General features: G+C 42.2%; 3 protein-coding genes across 4 annotated transcripts; 1 reads left to right on the top strand and 2 right to left on the bottom strand.

Moving 5' to 3' along the window:
• The first annotated feature begins 6352 nt into the window (after positions 1 to 6352).
• LOC122052861 (NAC domain-containing protein 22-like) lies at positions 6353 to 7568 on the top strand. The gene is made up of 3 exons (XM_042614592.1): positions 6353 to 6602; positions 6694 to 6980; positions 7070 to 7568. Exons 1-3 carry the CDS (start codon positions 6437 to 6439, stop codon positions 7472 to 7474), a joined length of 858 nt encoding a protein of 285 aa, XP_042470526.1. The 5' UTR covers positions 6353 to 6436; the 3' UTR covers positions 7475 to 7568.
• Positions 7569 to 8144: 576 nt separating this feature from the next.
• Positions 8145 to 11053, bottom strand: LOC122052859 (protein ROLLING AND ERECT LEAF 2-like). 2 transcript variants are annotated; one of them, XR_006132124.1, is made up of 3 exons: positions 9734 to 11053; positions 9280 to 9665; positions 8145 to 9182 (listed from the first exon to the last, which is right to left on the bottom strand). XR_006132124.1 is itself a non-coding variant. In XM_042614591.1 (2 exons), exons 1-2 carry the CDS (start codon positions 10929 to 10931, stop codon positions 9541 to 9543), a joined length of 1323 nt encoding a protein of 440 aa, XP_042470525.1. In that variant the 5' UTR covers positions 10932 to 11053; the 3' UTR covers positions 9192 to 9540. The 2 variants fall into 2 exon arrangements, 1 of the variants encoding a protein (XP_042470525.1); XM_042614591.1 differs by lacking the exon at positions 8145 to 9182 and having other exon boundaries at positions 9192 to 9665.
• LOC122050785 (protein ALTERED PHOSPHATE STARVATION RESPONSE 1-like) lies at positions 8438 to 9491 on the bottom strand. The gene is made up of 2 exons (XM_042611662.1): positions 9280 to 9491; positions 8438 to 9182 (listed from the first exon to the last, which is right to left on the bottom strand). The coding sequence occupies exons 1-2, from the start codon at positions 9489 to 9491 to the stop codon at positions 8438 to 8440; spliced, it is 957 nt and encodes a 318-aa protein (XP_042467596.1).
• Positions 11054 to 14565: the final 3512 nt, after the last annotated feature.

The raw sequence follows: 14565 nt of genomic DNA, 5'->3' as shown, positions 1-14565 counted from the left end.
CCGAACAAGCACTTCTGGGGATTTAGCTTGACTCCATATTTGCGCAGTGTGCGGAAGGTTTCTTCCATATCCTTGAAAAGATCGGCCGCTCGGACGGATTTGATAAGAATGTCGTCCACATAAACTTCCAGATTCCGCCCGATCTGCTCCTTGAACACTTTGTTCATCAAGCGTTGATAGGTGGCCCCGGCATTCTTCAATCCGAACGGCATCACATTGTAGCAATATGTGCCGTCGGCCGTTACGAAGCTTACTTTTTCTTGATCTTCCCGGGCGAGCGGGACTTGATGATATCCTTGGTAGGCGTCAAGCATGCAAATTAATTCGCAGCCGGCCGTAGAGTCCACCAGCTGATCTATCCGGGGCAGAGGATAAAAATCCTTGGGGCATGCTTTGTTTAAGTCTCGAAAGTCGATGCAGACCCTCCACTTGCCGCCCGGCTTGGAGACCAAGACTACGTTGGCCAGCCAGCTTGGGAACTGCACCTCGCGTATGTGGCCGGCCTTCAGAAGTTTTTCTACTTCTGCCCGGATAATAGTATTCTGCTCGGCGCTGAAATCCCTTTTTCTCTGCTTCACCGGCCGAGCGTCCGGGCCAGGCTCGGCGAAATTCCAGGTAACTCATGTGTCGACCAGACGAAGACATCATAATTTCGTTGGAGGCACTGGATCAGCTTCTCCTTCTGTTCTTTCCCCAGATCAGAGGCGATAAAAGTCGTGGCCTCCGATCGGGTTGGATGGATCTGGACTTCCTCCTTTTCATCATAAATTAAAGCAGGAGGTTTCTCAGTTATGGCGTGTACCTCGATTCGGGGTGCCTTCCGGGCGGAACAGGCCTCCGCTCGGATCATCGCCGAGCTGCTAGCTGATCTCCCCGCACTTCTCCTACTTTGTCTTCCACTGGGAACTTTATCTTTTGGTGGAAGGTTGAGACAACCGCTCGGAATTCGCCGAGCGCCGGTCGTCCCAAAATGACGTTGTAGGATGATGGAGAGTCGACCACCACGAAGTTGATTGTCCTGGTCCTCCTGAGCGGCTCTTCTCCCAGCGAGGTGGCCAGCCGGATTTGTCCGACCGGCTGAACTTCGTTGCCCGTAAACCCGTAGAGCGGGGTCGTCATGGGCAGCAGCTCGGCTCGATCAATTTGCAGCTGGTCGAACTCCTTCTTGAATATGATGTTGACCGAGCTCCCTGTGTCAACAAATATGCGGTGAATGGTGTAATTTGCTATTACCGCTTTAACGAGCAGCGCGTCGTCGTGGGGCACTTCTACTCCTTCTAAGTCCCCGGGTCCGAAAGTGATTTCCGGTCCACTTGCCCGTTCTTGACTACAGCCGACCGCGTGGATCTGCAGCTGTCGGACGCCCGCCTTTCTGGCTCGATTGGAGTCTCCTCCGGTCGGTCCGCCGGCAATAACGTTGATCTCGCCCCGGGAAGTATTGTTCCGGTTTTCCTCCTCCCGAGCAGACGGTCGTGACCGTTCTCTAGACGCCCGGTGATTCTCCTGCCTCGGAGATCGGTGCCGATCGGATGTCTGCTGATGTCGCCTCTCGGTGTGGGTCCGGTCAGCTTCATGAGTCCTATGTCTCCTGTCGATGGGAGGAGACCGTCGTTCGGCTTTCCTGGGAACGGGATTGGACAACAAGGGAATGCTTCGGCAATCCCTCGTGTTGTGTGTATCCGTCTGGTGGAAGGTGCAGAACATAGGGGTCCACCTCCTCTTTGGCTTGGGCCGAGCGGCAGCCACCTCTTGTACGTGAGATCTGGCATGGGGGGGTCGGATTGCATCGGCCCTCGGTCCTCTGGGCGGCTGCTGAGCGGCTTGCTGTTTCCGCTCGGCGTGAGTATGTGCCCGCTCGGCAGGAGCTTCCTTTTTCCGAGCGGCTTGCGCTTCTTCCACATTTATATATTCGTTGGCTCGATGTAGCATGTGATCATAATCTCGGGGCGGCTTTCGGATGAGCGACCGAAAGAAGTCTCCATCCGCTAGGCCTTGCGTGAAGGCGTTCATCATCGTCTCCGAGGTGGCCGTTGGGATGTCCATCGCCACTTGGTTGAACCGCTGAATGTAAGCTCGAAGCGATTCTCTCGGCTCTTGCTTGATGGCGAACAAGCTGACACTTGTCTTTTGATAACGCCGACTACTGGCGAAGTGGTGGAGGAAGGCCGTTCGGAATTCCTTGAAGCTCGTGATGGATCCGTCCGGCAACCTCCGGAACCACCGTTGAGCAGATCCCGAGAGAGTGGTAAGAAAGACTCGGCACTTCACTCCATCGGTGTATTGATGGAGCGTGGCTGTGTTATCAAACTTACCCAGATGATCATCCGGGTCCGTTGTTCCATTGTACTCGCCGATTGTCGGAGGCACGTAGTGCTTGGGCAGAGGGTCCCGTAGTATAGCCTCCGAGAATTGGCGATTGATCTGCTCGGGGGAGGAGTCCGCTCGGGGAGCTTTCCCCTTCCTGTCATCCCGCCTTGGCATTTCATCTGAGGAAGATCCTATATCTCTTCGGGCCGGCGTGGCTCCAGGGGTGCGAAATAAGGCCCGATGGAATGCGACGGTGGCTGGAGGTGCTTCCGCTCGGCCACCTGACGCCGATGTTGCTTGCTGCTCCGCCCGCTCGACGGATGCTTTTTGTTTTTGCTCCACGAGTTTGGCGGCCCTTATCTCGACCAGAGCGTCGAGTTCCTCCCTTGAAAGCGTCACCGTGTGCTGTCGTCCAGCCTCGTCCATTGTCTCTGCTCGGATGCAGGAGCGTTCCCACAGACGGCGCCAATTTGATCCTGTCCGAACCAAGAGTCAGCGGACGCTGGGCACGTGGCGCTCTCTGCTGGATCTTCGAGTGCTCCGGCGAACCTGCAACAAACCGGGCCGGGAGGGGTTCCCGGCGACGGTCCTCCGACGCTCAAGTCAGGTAGGCTATGGAGAAAGTGGCTGCCAAATCTGTATCATGCGTACCTTTGGCGAAGTAATAGCCTCTTTATATAGGACGGAGAAAGAATTGATGCACGCCCATCGAGATGCGTACGTGTCAGCAACCCATACCACGGTATGCACTTGTCAGAGAGCTTACCTGATCCCATACTGCTACAGTGAGAGAATGTTCTTTGATGGGACGGCAGGACCCCCGTTGTCAGGCTAGTCGTATGGCATAGCCATACGACTTGACGGCTGTCAGAAAATGTTCCCATCTTTTACCCACCACCTGTCTGGGGAGCCCGGCCCACCGGGCGGGCGGTGAAAGTCCGGACGCGGTGAAAGTCGTCCGGACGGCCCGGATTCTTTGCGCCGTCCGGGGGGTGCTTCCTTCCGCTCGGTCATTGTGCACTGCTTCATTTGAGCGTCGGAACCCTGGTCCCTACCAGGGTGTCTTTTTACTATCAGATTTCCCTTTTTTCCGAGTCCGGTCGGCTCGCCCCTTTCGGGTGAGCCACTGGACCCTTTGACCTCCCCTCAGCGTTGACTCCTTGTGGGGTTCTGGCTTTTTACCGCCGGATCAGTAATGATAAAATAAAATAGCAACATGATATAAGAACCAAAATCGAGATTAAATCGCAGTTTCCCTAAGAATGTTTCCCTAAGAATTTGGAATAGAAGGCTCTGATACCACTTTATAGTAAAATGGGTTGAGAAATCTCAGCTTAAAATTTAAACTCTATTCAATTCTTAAGAAATTATAAATTGAATAGAGAAAATTACGAAAGTATACTAGAATTCATAGTATGCAATCGATTTTGGACAAGATTTTCAATTTGTAGGTTTCCTTAATATTCAAAGAGTTTTGTCAATAGGGAACAAAACATAATCATCGTCTGCAACATAGGACCATAACTCTTATTTATAAATGCCTAAATGTACTTATTTCTAATTTGATCTCTCAATAAATTAAAAATTACACATGATATTCATATTATTATATTCATAATAATTAAATTTTTAAATCATATTCCTTAATCATAAATTTCATCACATTAAATTATGATTTATTTAATTGATAATATATTTATAATTACAATTATGACTCTACAATTCTAATAATAGGAGCTTCAACAGTGCGAGGTGGCAGCATCGAGAGAACACTTATATTTAGGTGGGTGTGAATTTCAAACCTAAGATTTTGATAGCAACTTATAAGGTTACAATTACCAACTAAGCACTCAAATTTAGTGGATGAGGTTTCAAACCCAAGACCTTGATGATAACTCTTAAAGTCAATATGCACTTAGCTAGTTGGGACCCATTAGAGCTAGCCATTAAATTAATATATAATTGAAAATTTAGATATAAACAAAAAGTCCAATTTAAAATATTTTGACATTTTTTTGAATGGGAAAAGCCAAAAATAAAACTGATTCTAAGTGTGAGAATATAATTTTTTATCGGCATAGTTGATGACAATAATTCAACAAGTGAGACAATTTCGTTGCGTTATCATCATCATCGATCAGCCCACTGGAAATTTTGAGGACTTACAAGTCATGCCAAGAGAAAGTGGACTTGATAGACACTGCCACAAACTCCAAATTGGAAATACTTTTCCAATGTTGACATGGTGGAAATACATGTTTGAAAGAGTCAAATGGGTGAAATTTCATGTAGATGGAGGATGAGTCGTTCGGTCCGGTCAAACCGAGCTCTGTTGCCGGAGGATGAGTCAGATCGGTTGGTCCAAAGTTCTTGAAGTTGGACCGAGTAAAACGGGTTGAATTCATCATTTGACATCAATTAGTCAAACTGTTTATTGTCCAGAGAAGTTGGACAGTTTTTTCTTAAAACTTAGAAATGCAAAGCCTAAAAAATAAAAATAAAAAAAATTTCATAAAAACATGATACAGAATCATGTTTGATTAAGGACGACAATGCATGGCACATCACTATCCTTCTCTACCATTCTGTTGTGCTAACTACTGAAAATCACTAAAGTTGTATGCTCAAAGAGTCAAAGTCTCACTGAATAACCTCTATTTATACCATCGTATTCTCTATTCAGGTAAAGGGCAGCTGCAATTGTAATATCCGATTCGGAGATTTTAGTTAAATATGATTAAAAAAAGTTAGATGGTACTATTTATGTCATCAAATTACATTTTTCTTTTCAGAAATCCAAACTTAAGAACTCTAAAGTTAACTGTGTTTGGTTTGGAGAAATCTGAGGATGGATGATCTCCTGAGAAGTTTTCCAGGGTACGTGCGAGTGAGTACAAAGCACGCTGAAAGGATCTTCGATGGTCTGTAAAACTAGTCGTCAATCCGATGAATAATTCTGATGATGTACCCGATTCGATCCGGATGGGATCCATCTGGACCAGGGCGTTACAGAAATAGGATAAAATATGATTGTCCTAGATCGCTAAAATAATGATTTCACCTTTTATTCTAAAATTATTCCTTGTCTTTCCCTTTTTCTATGTATCAAAAATCTCAGTCGGATCCGATTTGAGCATTTTCTAAACAATCCTATTCACCTCTATTGTAAATTTATAAATTGTTTATTAATTAGTTTTTATTTTTTTTATTGTTGATATTTATTATTTCCTCATCTCGAAGATATTGTTGAATAAAATTTTTTTTATCCACATTTTGTGCGGTTATAATTAAAATTAAAGAAAAAAATGGACGACCCACCATAGCTAGTTTTGTATATTATCTATAAAAAATGTATTAATTTTCGAATTAATCAAATCATGTATCCTTTCTATTTTTTTTTCCTTATAATATCCTTTTTCCTGCTTAATGTTCATTTAGAAAAAACTTAAAACTACTTTATTTTTTCTCACAAAAAAATCTAGTCTCCTCTTTTGTCGTCGTCTAAGAGTTCACTTACAAAGTAGACTAATGACTTACTATAAAAGTGTTTCTTGGTCATGATGGTAATCTCACGTTAATGGTTCTAGCTCGCGTGAGAATCATATATTTCTAGATAAAACTCAATATTTAAGATAGTAAGTCATTAGCGTGCTCCATAAGTGAACTTTTCAATAGAGAGAGGATATTATGATTTTCTTATGTGATTGAAAGTTTCTTCTTTATATATATATATTTTTTTTGTGTAATAGGTAAAATTAACTATAGTGTTTGGCAAATCGAAAAAAAAAACAGAACATGTTTAATTGAGACAACAAATATCTAATTGGTGGCATTTTAAAAATATAAAAAAAAATTGAACCGATAGAAATGAGAGGTGGAGCCAAAATAGGTCTGAACTAACTCAAACGGGACTTGTAATTCCGCATGGGTCCCACACGATAGCGTGTGGGCCACAGGTAGTTAGGTATCCAATTTTTTAAAAAAAAAACTGCATAATTAATTACTCTAATAGTCTTATTCATGGAAAAATTCGATATATAGACTCCAATGTTGCTTCCCTGCTTCGCTTGGAGAGACGGCAATAACAACAGAGCTCAAGTGATCGATAGCAAGGAGAAAGGCGAAAAGAATGGAGAGAGGTGAGTGGCGGATCGATTTACCGGGTTTCCGATTTCATCCCACTGAGGAGGAGCTGTTGGATTTCTACCTGAGGCAGATGGTTCATGGCAGGAAGCTCAATTTCGACATCATCGGCACTCTCAACATCTACCTTCATGAGCCATGGGAACTTCCAGGTATGCTATTCAAACACCATGCTTTAAGTTTGCATTCTTGTGAATTTCTTCTGTTTTTTTTATTAAAAAAAATGTTTGGGTTACTGATCAGGAATGGCGAAGATAGGGGAGAGGGAGTGGTTCTTCTTCGTGCCGAGGGACCGCCGGAGCAGCAACGGCGGCCGGCCCAACCGGACAACGGAGTGCGGGTTTTGGAAGGCAACCGGATCCGACCGGTCGATCCGGAGAGCAGCCGAGCCTCGGCGCGTCCTCGGGGTGAAGAAGACGCTAGTGTTCTACCGCGGACGCGCCCCGCGAGGCACCAAGACAGATTGGGTCATGAACGAGTACCGGATGCCGGAGAGTAGCACCGGATCCGCCGGCGACATCCCTGTCAAGGTAACAGAAACTACTGACACGCACCACCATAAACCATTTAACAAACCATCACCACATTCCGATTACACAAACTTTCAATTGCGGTGCAGGGGGACGTGGTGCTGTGCAAGGTCTACAGGAAAGCCACATCTCTGAAGGAACTGGAGCAGAGAGCCAAAATGGAGGACGAGAAGGCGTCACCAGCCCATATATCAATGGCTACCACAGACAACACGTCCAACTACGACCAAGAAAACCAGCTGCGCAGCCCGCTGGTGCCGTTTCATAATTTAGATGCCAAGGAGATGAAAGAAGAGGCGGCTAAAGATTCGGAGGCCACTTCACCGTCATCCTTGTTACTTCCCTTGACATCAGTCGTCCGCCCGGTGATGCTGCCAGAGCTCCAGGTTCCGAAGATGGACCTGGAGTGGATGCAGGACCCCTTCTTGACGCAGCTGCGGAGTCCATGGATGGACCTGTGGTCTCCCAATTTCGCCAATATCCTGAACTACTAGTTCTCCAACCGTCCTGTCGTCCCAATAAAATTGTATCACTAAATACAACTTCAAAACATGTACAACTTGAGTTCAAAATGTTAGAATTGTAATATCTCATACATGAACTAAAACTAAAGGATACATCTATAACAATAACAAGATCTAACCATTATCAATCTCTCAAGTACAATAGAAAATCGAAACAATAGCTAACAACGAGTGACCCAAATCCATCGCAATGTTATCATTCTTATCACCGGAGATCCCACGAAAGCAACGGATATCTTCCACAGAATTGAGCCGGTGAACACCACGTTCCTTCTCAAGAGGAGAGAAGAATTGAGCCGGTGAACACCACGGTTCCTTCTCAATAGGAGAGAAAAAGTAAGAGGTAGAGAGCTAAATTCAACATGCCCTAATTAAATTAATCTCTTCCTTTATATACCTAACCCAACCTATAGACTTCACTGTTAATAAACTAGATTATTGGATCTATACATTAAATTCATGTTCATTTAATCCAAATACTCTTTATATGCATTGAATCATTAGATTATTTAATTGGATTTAATTATTTTAATGATAATTAATTGTGTTAATTAAATGTAAGTCCACCTTATGAAAAATAAATGTGGAATCAATTGGATTTAGTCTAATTGTATGGACTTAATCCCACACATAATGCCTCTGAAATTTTATTATCTCTGTGATAATAATCAAACTGAACATTTACAGCATACAAATCCAATATGTATTCCATCACTAACCAATTATGGTGTCTGAATAACCGTATTCCATCACTAACCAATTATGGTGTCTGAATAACCATTTTAACTTTCCACCAATTCTTTTCAGTCTATGTGCATGTATCAAGATCACCATCAAAGATCTCATTAACACTTCACCTTGGCCTGCAAATCTCACAAAAATCATCTATCAAGTTCAGTTTCAGTGAAGATCTTCGCGAAGATAAATCACTCCCTATATCAAATTCCAATGGGAATTTTGTGCTGAGTCTGTCTTCTGCTCTCCACAAAGCTCAAGCAGCTCGCCATAAGCTTTCACTGAACTAGCTGAGAAGTGTTCCATGGCTTCAAAGACATTCTTCAATCCTGATTCCAGACTACCTACTACTTCTGCAGTAGTATTATGACCATCATCAGGCTTTCGATGAGGTGGTGTGGTGATCTGACCAGGGACTAATGCAAGTTTCTTCCTTAGAGATTTCACTTCCTTGTGCATTGCCCTTCTCTTTTTCTCAATGACCCTAAGCAATTTCTCTCTATCTCTGACAGCAATCATCCGATCATTCTGATCTACAGCCAGCCGCTCCCACAGCTGGTGCAATGAATCGGCAAAGGTCAGCAAGGAGTCGATCACCTCGCACTCGGAAGCCCTGTCCATGGCCTGTGACCAGTAGTTGCAGATGACAAAAACAGGCGGCGCGCCAATTCTGGTTGGAGAGGGAGCATTTTCAGCATGCTCATGAGGAAGACAAAGTAGGAGCCAACCATTCAAGGCTTTGGCAAAGTTCCTCTGGGCATTAATCCATGCCGACAAGTTGCTACTCCACTTATGCATCTCCATTTCCAACTGCAGTATTTCATCAGCATTGGCACTGCTAAGCTTTCCACTCGAGACGATGAAATCAAGTCCTTTGACTTCGGCAATCGCTTGGCAATGCACTTGATGACACTCAAGCAAAAGGCTCCACATTCTCACCAAACTGCCACAAACATACTTTTACCTCTTAAAAACGCATCTGGAAGATCAAATTTAAGGTTACAGGCGCGGATTGTGCAAAGAAAACAGTAGTGGCATACCCTAGAACAAGTTCAGTGACTTGTGGCCACAGTTCTTCATCCCGAACTGCATCAATCTTCTTCGAAACCGTTGTGACAACCAGAATTGCTATCTCAATTTCCATTGATAGCTTGTCGATCCAACTTCGAGTGGTATCGATCCTGTGAGCCTCAGCACCCTTTTCAACTAAGTGCCTCAGTTCCTTGTTGCTCTTGCTAAGCAACAGTCTCATTCTCTCTTCACTCTGCAAACGGGTACAAATGTGATCTGGTTAGGAGAAACTACCATGAAGGGTAATGAACTCGTAGATTAAAACTCGCCTTGACTTCGTTGTAAAGCTTCTTCTCCCAAACATACAGTTTTTGCAATATGGAAGCAAGGCCCATGGATCCTTTTACACTATCATCTATAGAACTTAATGGAGTAAGCAATCCTGTTAAAAGAACAAGAAAGCATACGAGGAGGTCTCTTTACCATCATGGGGAGATTGTTTTGAGTGAAGCTGGTGATTTGACATCTCCAACATTTCGGAGAGCTTTCTGAAGCTCTTGGATGCCCTTTGAAACTGCGCTTTAATCGCATTAGCAACCTTTAAAGCATTCCGTGTATTATTGGAGGCTGCGGCGTTCCTCTGTTCCATGGCCACCACATTCTTATCGATCACCGATGTATCAGAATTCGAGCTCCGACCGGCCTTTGAATGTTGCCGACATGATCTTCTCGATTCATCCTCTCGCGCCGAGGATGCACGAATGGAGGTGTATGCTCTGTTTTTGGTGGCCGAAGAGGAGATAGCTGTAGAGCTCAAGTTGCTATAGGTGGCTTCCTGGACCACCTTCTGCTCCATGTCCACCTCTTCGAGGTCGGGGATCCCTTCCTCGTGCCTCACCTCGCCGGAATTTCGGCTAGGAGTGTACCCATGACCGTATATGTCAGTCGAAAAAGGGTTCAGAAGATCCCAAGTGGAAATCCTCGGTGGTGAAGGAGGAGGCCGCGCTCTAGAGGAGGAAGAACCTCCCGAAACCAGCGGCGGCATTGCCTCGGAAGCCGGGTTGGGGTTGAAAGATCCGCCCATTGAACCGTAATAACCAGGGGGGAAGGGAAAAGGGTGGTTTTCTTGGGAAGTGAAACCGGAGTAAGGATCAAAGTAGTCAACTTGGAGGGTCTCATAGCTCGGCGGCCGCTGCTCGTAGGCGACAGAGTAAGGCGCCGGCTGTCTGCGTGCGTAATAGATGCTTTCAAAGCTAGGAACGTGACGGAATGGTCCTTCGTAGGGGTGTTGATGGTGGAAATAGTAACCGTCGTCGACGACGCCCTCGTACTCGTCATCGGAGTCCAAAGTATCGAACTTGATGGGAGCGCTGGGGTTGGAGCGGCGGGCAGAGGAAACGGCGGGAGCAGGCGGTGGTGGACTAGGCTCCGACTCGCGGCGGGCAGGAACGGAAAGAACAGGGGAGGAGGAGGAGGAGGAGGAGGAGGAAGAAGAGGAAGGAGGCAGCAGGAGGAGAAAACGGTGGAGGGCAACGGAAACGGAGAGGAGGCAGTCGGAGTAGGCGGCGTGGGCGCTCGCGACGGCGTTTCGGTGGCGAATGGCGGCGGCGAGTATGTCAGCCCGGCCGTGGCAGAGCACCACGGCCCTCTGTTCCTCCACCTTCGACTCTGAGCAACCCATGCATGCAGTATTAATACCACTAGGCGGCAACAACTCTTCTTCCTCTTCTACTGCGAGCAGTACTGCTCTGATCTCATGTTTTTTCACTGCAACAGCAGATCGGGAAGGACGGAGACAGAATCTTTTAGCATGATTTGTTTCCGAGGATTATAGAAGAGAGAGAGGGAGGAGAGTGAAGGCAGTGGGCAGACTGCAGAGGAGAGTATTAAATCAGGGGGAAAGTAGCGAACTGGAGGGAAGAAAAAACTAATATAAAAAATAAAAATCTTATCATTATTATTATAATAAATAAATAAAGTGAAGGAAAACAAGGATTTTGGAATTATGACCTTTTTAAAAAAAAATATCTTGGGGTAAAACCTTTTGAAAGGTTTCGTTAACAGGGAAAGTATTTAATTGTCTTTAGTTCCTGTTGCAAATGAGTCTGAATGCAGTGTGTGTATATATATATATATATATATTTTTTGATGAAATGTATAATTTTTTATTATCTAACATTGGTTAAGCATCTTTACTTGGTGATCCATTATGTTTGTGACCCATTATGAGGGGAGTGGGGCTAAAAATGCAAAAGATCCTTGTGATTCTACTATCAAGTGGGAGTGGTTTTCTCCTACATGACACCTCCTTTGCAGGGTTAAAAAAAAACAAGATGAGATGGATATGTTCGTTTCTTAAGGTCTGCTGTAGTTCCATGTTCTCCGAGTTTTGTCTTCTTTTTTTGGCACATTGCTTTTCCTCCCATAATCTCCAATCGAGGACACCAAGTATTAATATTTAGGACCACTTTTTTGTCCTCGTGGTTTTGTTTGGAGTTTTGAATTGTCTAATCGTTTTTTTTTTTTTTGTTTTTGTTGTGTGTGTCTTTGCCACCTTGACTCGATGCTTGACCCACTTGCTTAGCATAGATGACCTTGTCCAACTCCATTTGGGAGTTACAATACATAAGGTTATAAATGAGTCAAGTCTTATAGTGTTTAAGTTTATTTAATAAGATAATTGAGTCATGCTAAACCGAGTCTAGGTAAAGTGAATTAAGTTATTAAAATGATTATTCAAGTTTAACTTAGTTTTTTTTATAAATTGAGCTTGGTTTGAGCTTAGTTTGTTTAGTTGTTATTGAGCTCTTAATTTAAGCTTGTTTAATTATTTAAAATTTTTACATTTTAAGTTTGTTTGGTTAATTATTGATTTTGATAATACAAACTTATTTATTTTATTTTAAAATTTTATTTATTTAACATGTTGTTAAGAGTTTTATTAATGAACATTATTTATGAACATAGTTCATATTTCACAAACGTTATTCATGAATATTAACAAATCGAACATATATGTTCAAACTTGTTCATTTAGTTTCAACAAATTATTCAAGATTATTCATTTAATTAATCTTAAGTTTATTAAATGAATATAAATAAATTATTATCAAATTAAATATCCAATTTGTTCAAAAATGTTTGACTTTTTTATAACCATAACTCCTGAGTAATTCGTATGGACTATAGTGTCCTTAAAAGGGGTGGGAGAGGCAATGCTTTGTTTCTCACCTATTGTCGTCGCCGTGTTAACCAAGTGGATGTATTAGACTTCTATAAAGAAGTCTCACCTTAAACAAACTAATCCTAGAGGAGGTGGTGGCGGCGGTTCTCTTTGATGTCTTATAAGTGTACTTTTTTATCCTTAGTTAAGTGGAGAGTTGACATGATAAATTTGTGGAAAAGGAGGATAAATCGGTCTGCTTGATGCAAGAGAAGGAGCCGTTCTTATTTTCTTTGTTTACTACGTCTCAAATCAAGCTGTCTGCTGTAACTGAATCGAACCTCACATGCATAAACAACTTGAAAACTTTTTATTTCATCCAATGAACTGAAATAATAGAATCGAGCGACCATTGGATTTAGTTTTGCAGCATCTTTCTGGGGATCGCAGAAGGAATCAGAGTAGAAAGGGAGGATGCACCTCGAGTCTTCAAATCCCAAGAACACCCTGTTCGTTGTCCTCTCCTCTTTTACTTTATTCCAAATAGGCATTATAAAAACAATGGCGGCTGCATTTGATCGACGGGCCATTTGATTCCTGCACTGCAGGCTCAATTTGATTTCTTTTCCTATTTTAAATATTTTCTTAGGATTTTATTTTGGCAACATCATGCATATTGTCGTAACGTTAGAATAGTTTGACTGTGTTTAAACAACAAAATGAAAAGAAGTCTTCATCAATTAATCGCAGTAGAGCTAAGCAGCATACGGTCATTCACTCATTAACTACAATTAAGAGAGCACCATACATATATAAACTGGACGAGATCATATATATGCATGATTAAAAGCATAGTACTAAATGAATATAACCAATTAGTTTAACATCAAAATAAGGAATATAACTTAATTAGTTTGAATCAGATACAACGAATGTGCTTCAATTGTAGCATCATTACAATTTTTCCCAATCAGTTCTCTTCCTTTCCTTCATCTTCTCAAATAGCTAAGTAGATCACGAGAACACAAGAGTGTGTAGAAGTAGAGAAATCACCTTAGCATACCTTCACAAGAGCGATCACAAGCTCTGCTTTCATGGACATGGCAAGAAATGGCATGGCGCAAGAGCTCAAGGAGTTTGGCATTCTTGATATTGAATACAAAAGGTAGCAAGAAGGAAAGTAAGATTATGTTTTGTGGGATGATCAAGTGGCGATTTAATTTTAATTTCTATTTCCAAATGCATTGCGATTGGCTGTGAATGCAAGAACCAGAGCCTATCAATCATAGTGGAAAGAAAACAGTACGAGGCCAAACTATAAATTGGCAAAACAAAACATTAATCTATTTTATACAAATATAATAGAACTACACGAAATATGATTCTGTGTTATATTTAAATGCCAACACTCAGAGTACATGTCATCAAAAGGAGTCAAAACAATTTAAAAAACACAAAACATTAACATGATTAAAGGGTTTACATGACAAATTTCTCAAATTACAAATCTAACTTTCACTTTTATAAGTCACCTTATCTTCTTTCTCCAAATTTACCTATACTTCCATAAATTTGAATTTTATTTATTCTATTTTTAGGCTCAAAACTCAAAACTGTCATTTACAATAAATAAAAATATCATTGAATTTAAGAAAAATATAGAAAATCTTCAAATAAAAATATAAAAATAACCTTAAGGAGCTAGAGTCCAATGATGCTAGGAAGTCAGTAAATTTTGTTTCTTGTATGTGCCGAGTGTTAGAAGAAAGTGCTTGAGAGTTGTTTAACAAACACATGATTAAAGTTACACTAGACAAGATTAGTGATGAGTATTTTGATCCATTATAATTCAAGAAATGAATCATAAAGAGTGGAAGATGAACTAATTTCTAAGTGTCGATAATTTAAGTATTTCATGCATTAGTAGAAGTTCTAATTTTAGTGGAGAAGAGTTAAATTTAACTTTGTTAACAATTATTCATTTATTTTATTAAATTCTTTACTGATCTAGTGATCTCCCCTTTTTGTCAAGTTCCATAAGCGATATTATTATATTTATAATTTAATTCGAACATTGATATAATAAATCAAATATTTATATTTTTCAACTTATATAAATAATATAAGAATATAAAATTTAAAAATATGCATG

Source organism: Zingiber officinale, chromosome 3A, assembly GCF_018446385.1.
Source record: "Zingiber officinale cultivar Zhangliang chromosome 3A, Zo_v1.1, whole genome shotgun sequence".
Lineage (NCBI taxonomy): Eukaryota > Viridiplantae > Streptophyta > Magnoliopsida > Zingiberales > Zingiberaceae > Zingiber > Zingiber officinale.
This window is presented reverse-complemented; position numbering and strand designations above follow the sequence as displayed.

Coding starts and splice junctions, on each gene's coding strand:
- LOC122052861 (XM_042614592.1), top strand. CDS start 6,437: ATGGAGAGAGGTGAGTGGCGGATCGATTTACCGGGTTTCCGATTTCAT. Junction 6,603..6,693: donor TGAGCCATGGGAACTTCCAG/GTATGCTATTCA, acceptor GTTACTGATCAG/GAATGGCGAAGATAGGGGAG. Junction 6,981..7,069: donor CCGGCGACATCCCTGTCAAG/GTAACAGAAACT, acceptor ATTGCGGTGCAG/GGGGACGTGGTGCTGTGCAA.
- LOC122050785 (XM_042611662.1), bottom strand. CDS start 9,491: ATGAGACTGTTGCTTAGCAAGAGCAACAAGGAACTGAGGCACTTAGTT. Junction 9,183..9,279: donor GTCACTGAACTTGTTCTAGG/GTATGCCACTAC, acceptor TGTTTGTGGCAG/TTTGGTGAGAATGTGGAGCC.
- LOC122052859 (XM_042614591.1), bottom strand. CDS start 10,931: ATGGGTTGCTCAGAGTCGAAGGTGGAGGAACAGAGGGCCGTGGTGCTC. Junction 9,666..9,733: donor AAAACAATCTCCCCATGATG/GTAAAGAGACCT, acceptor TAAGTTCTATAG/ATGATAGTGTAAAAGGATCC.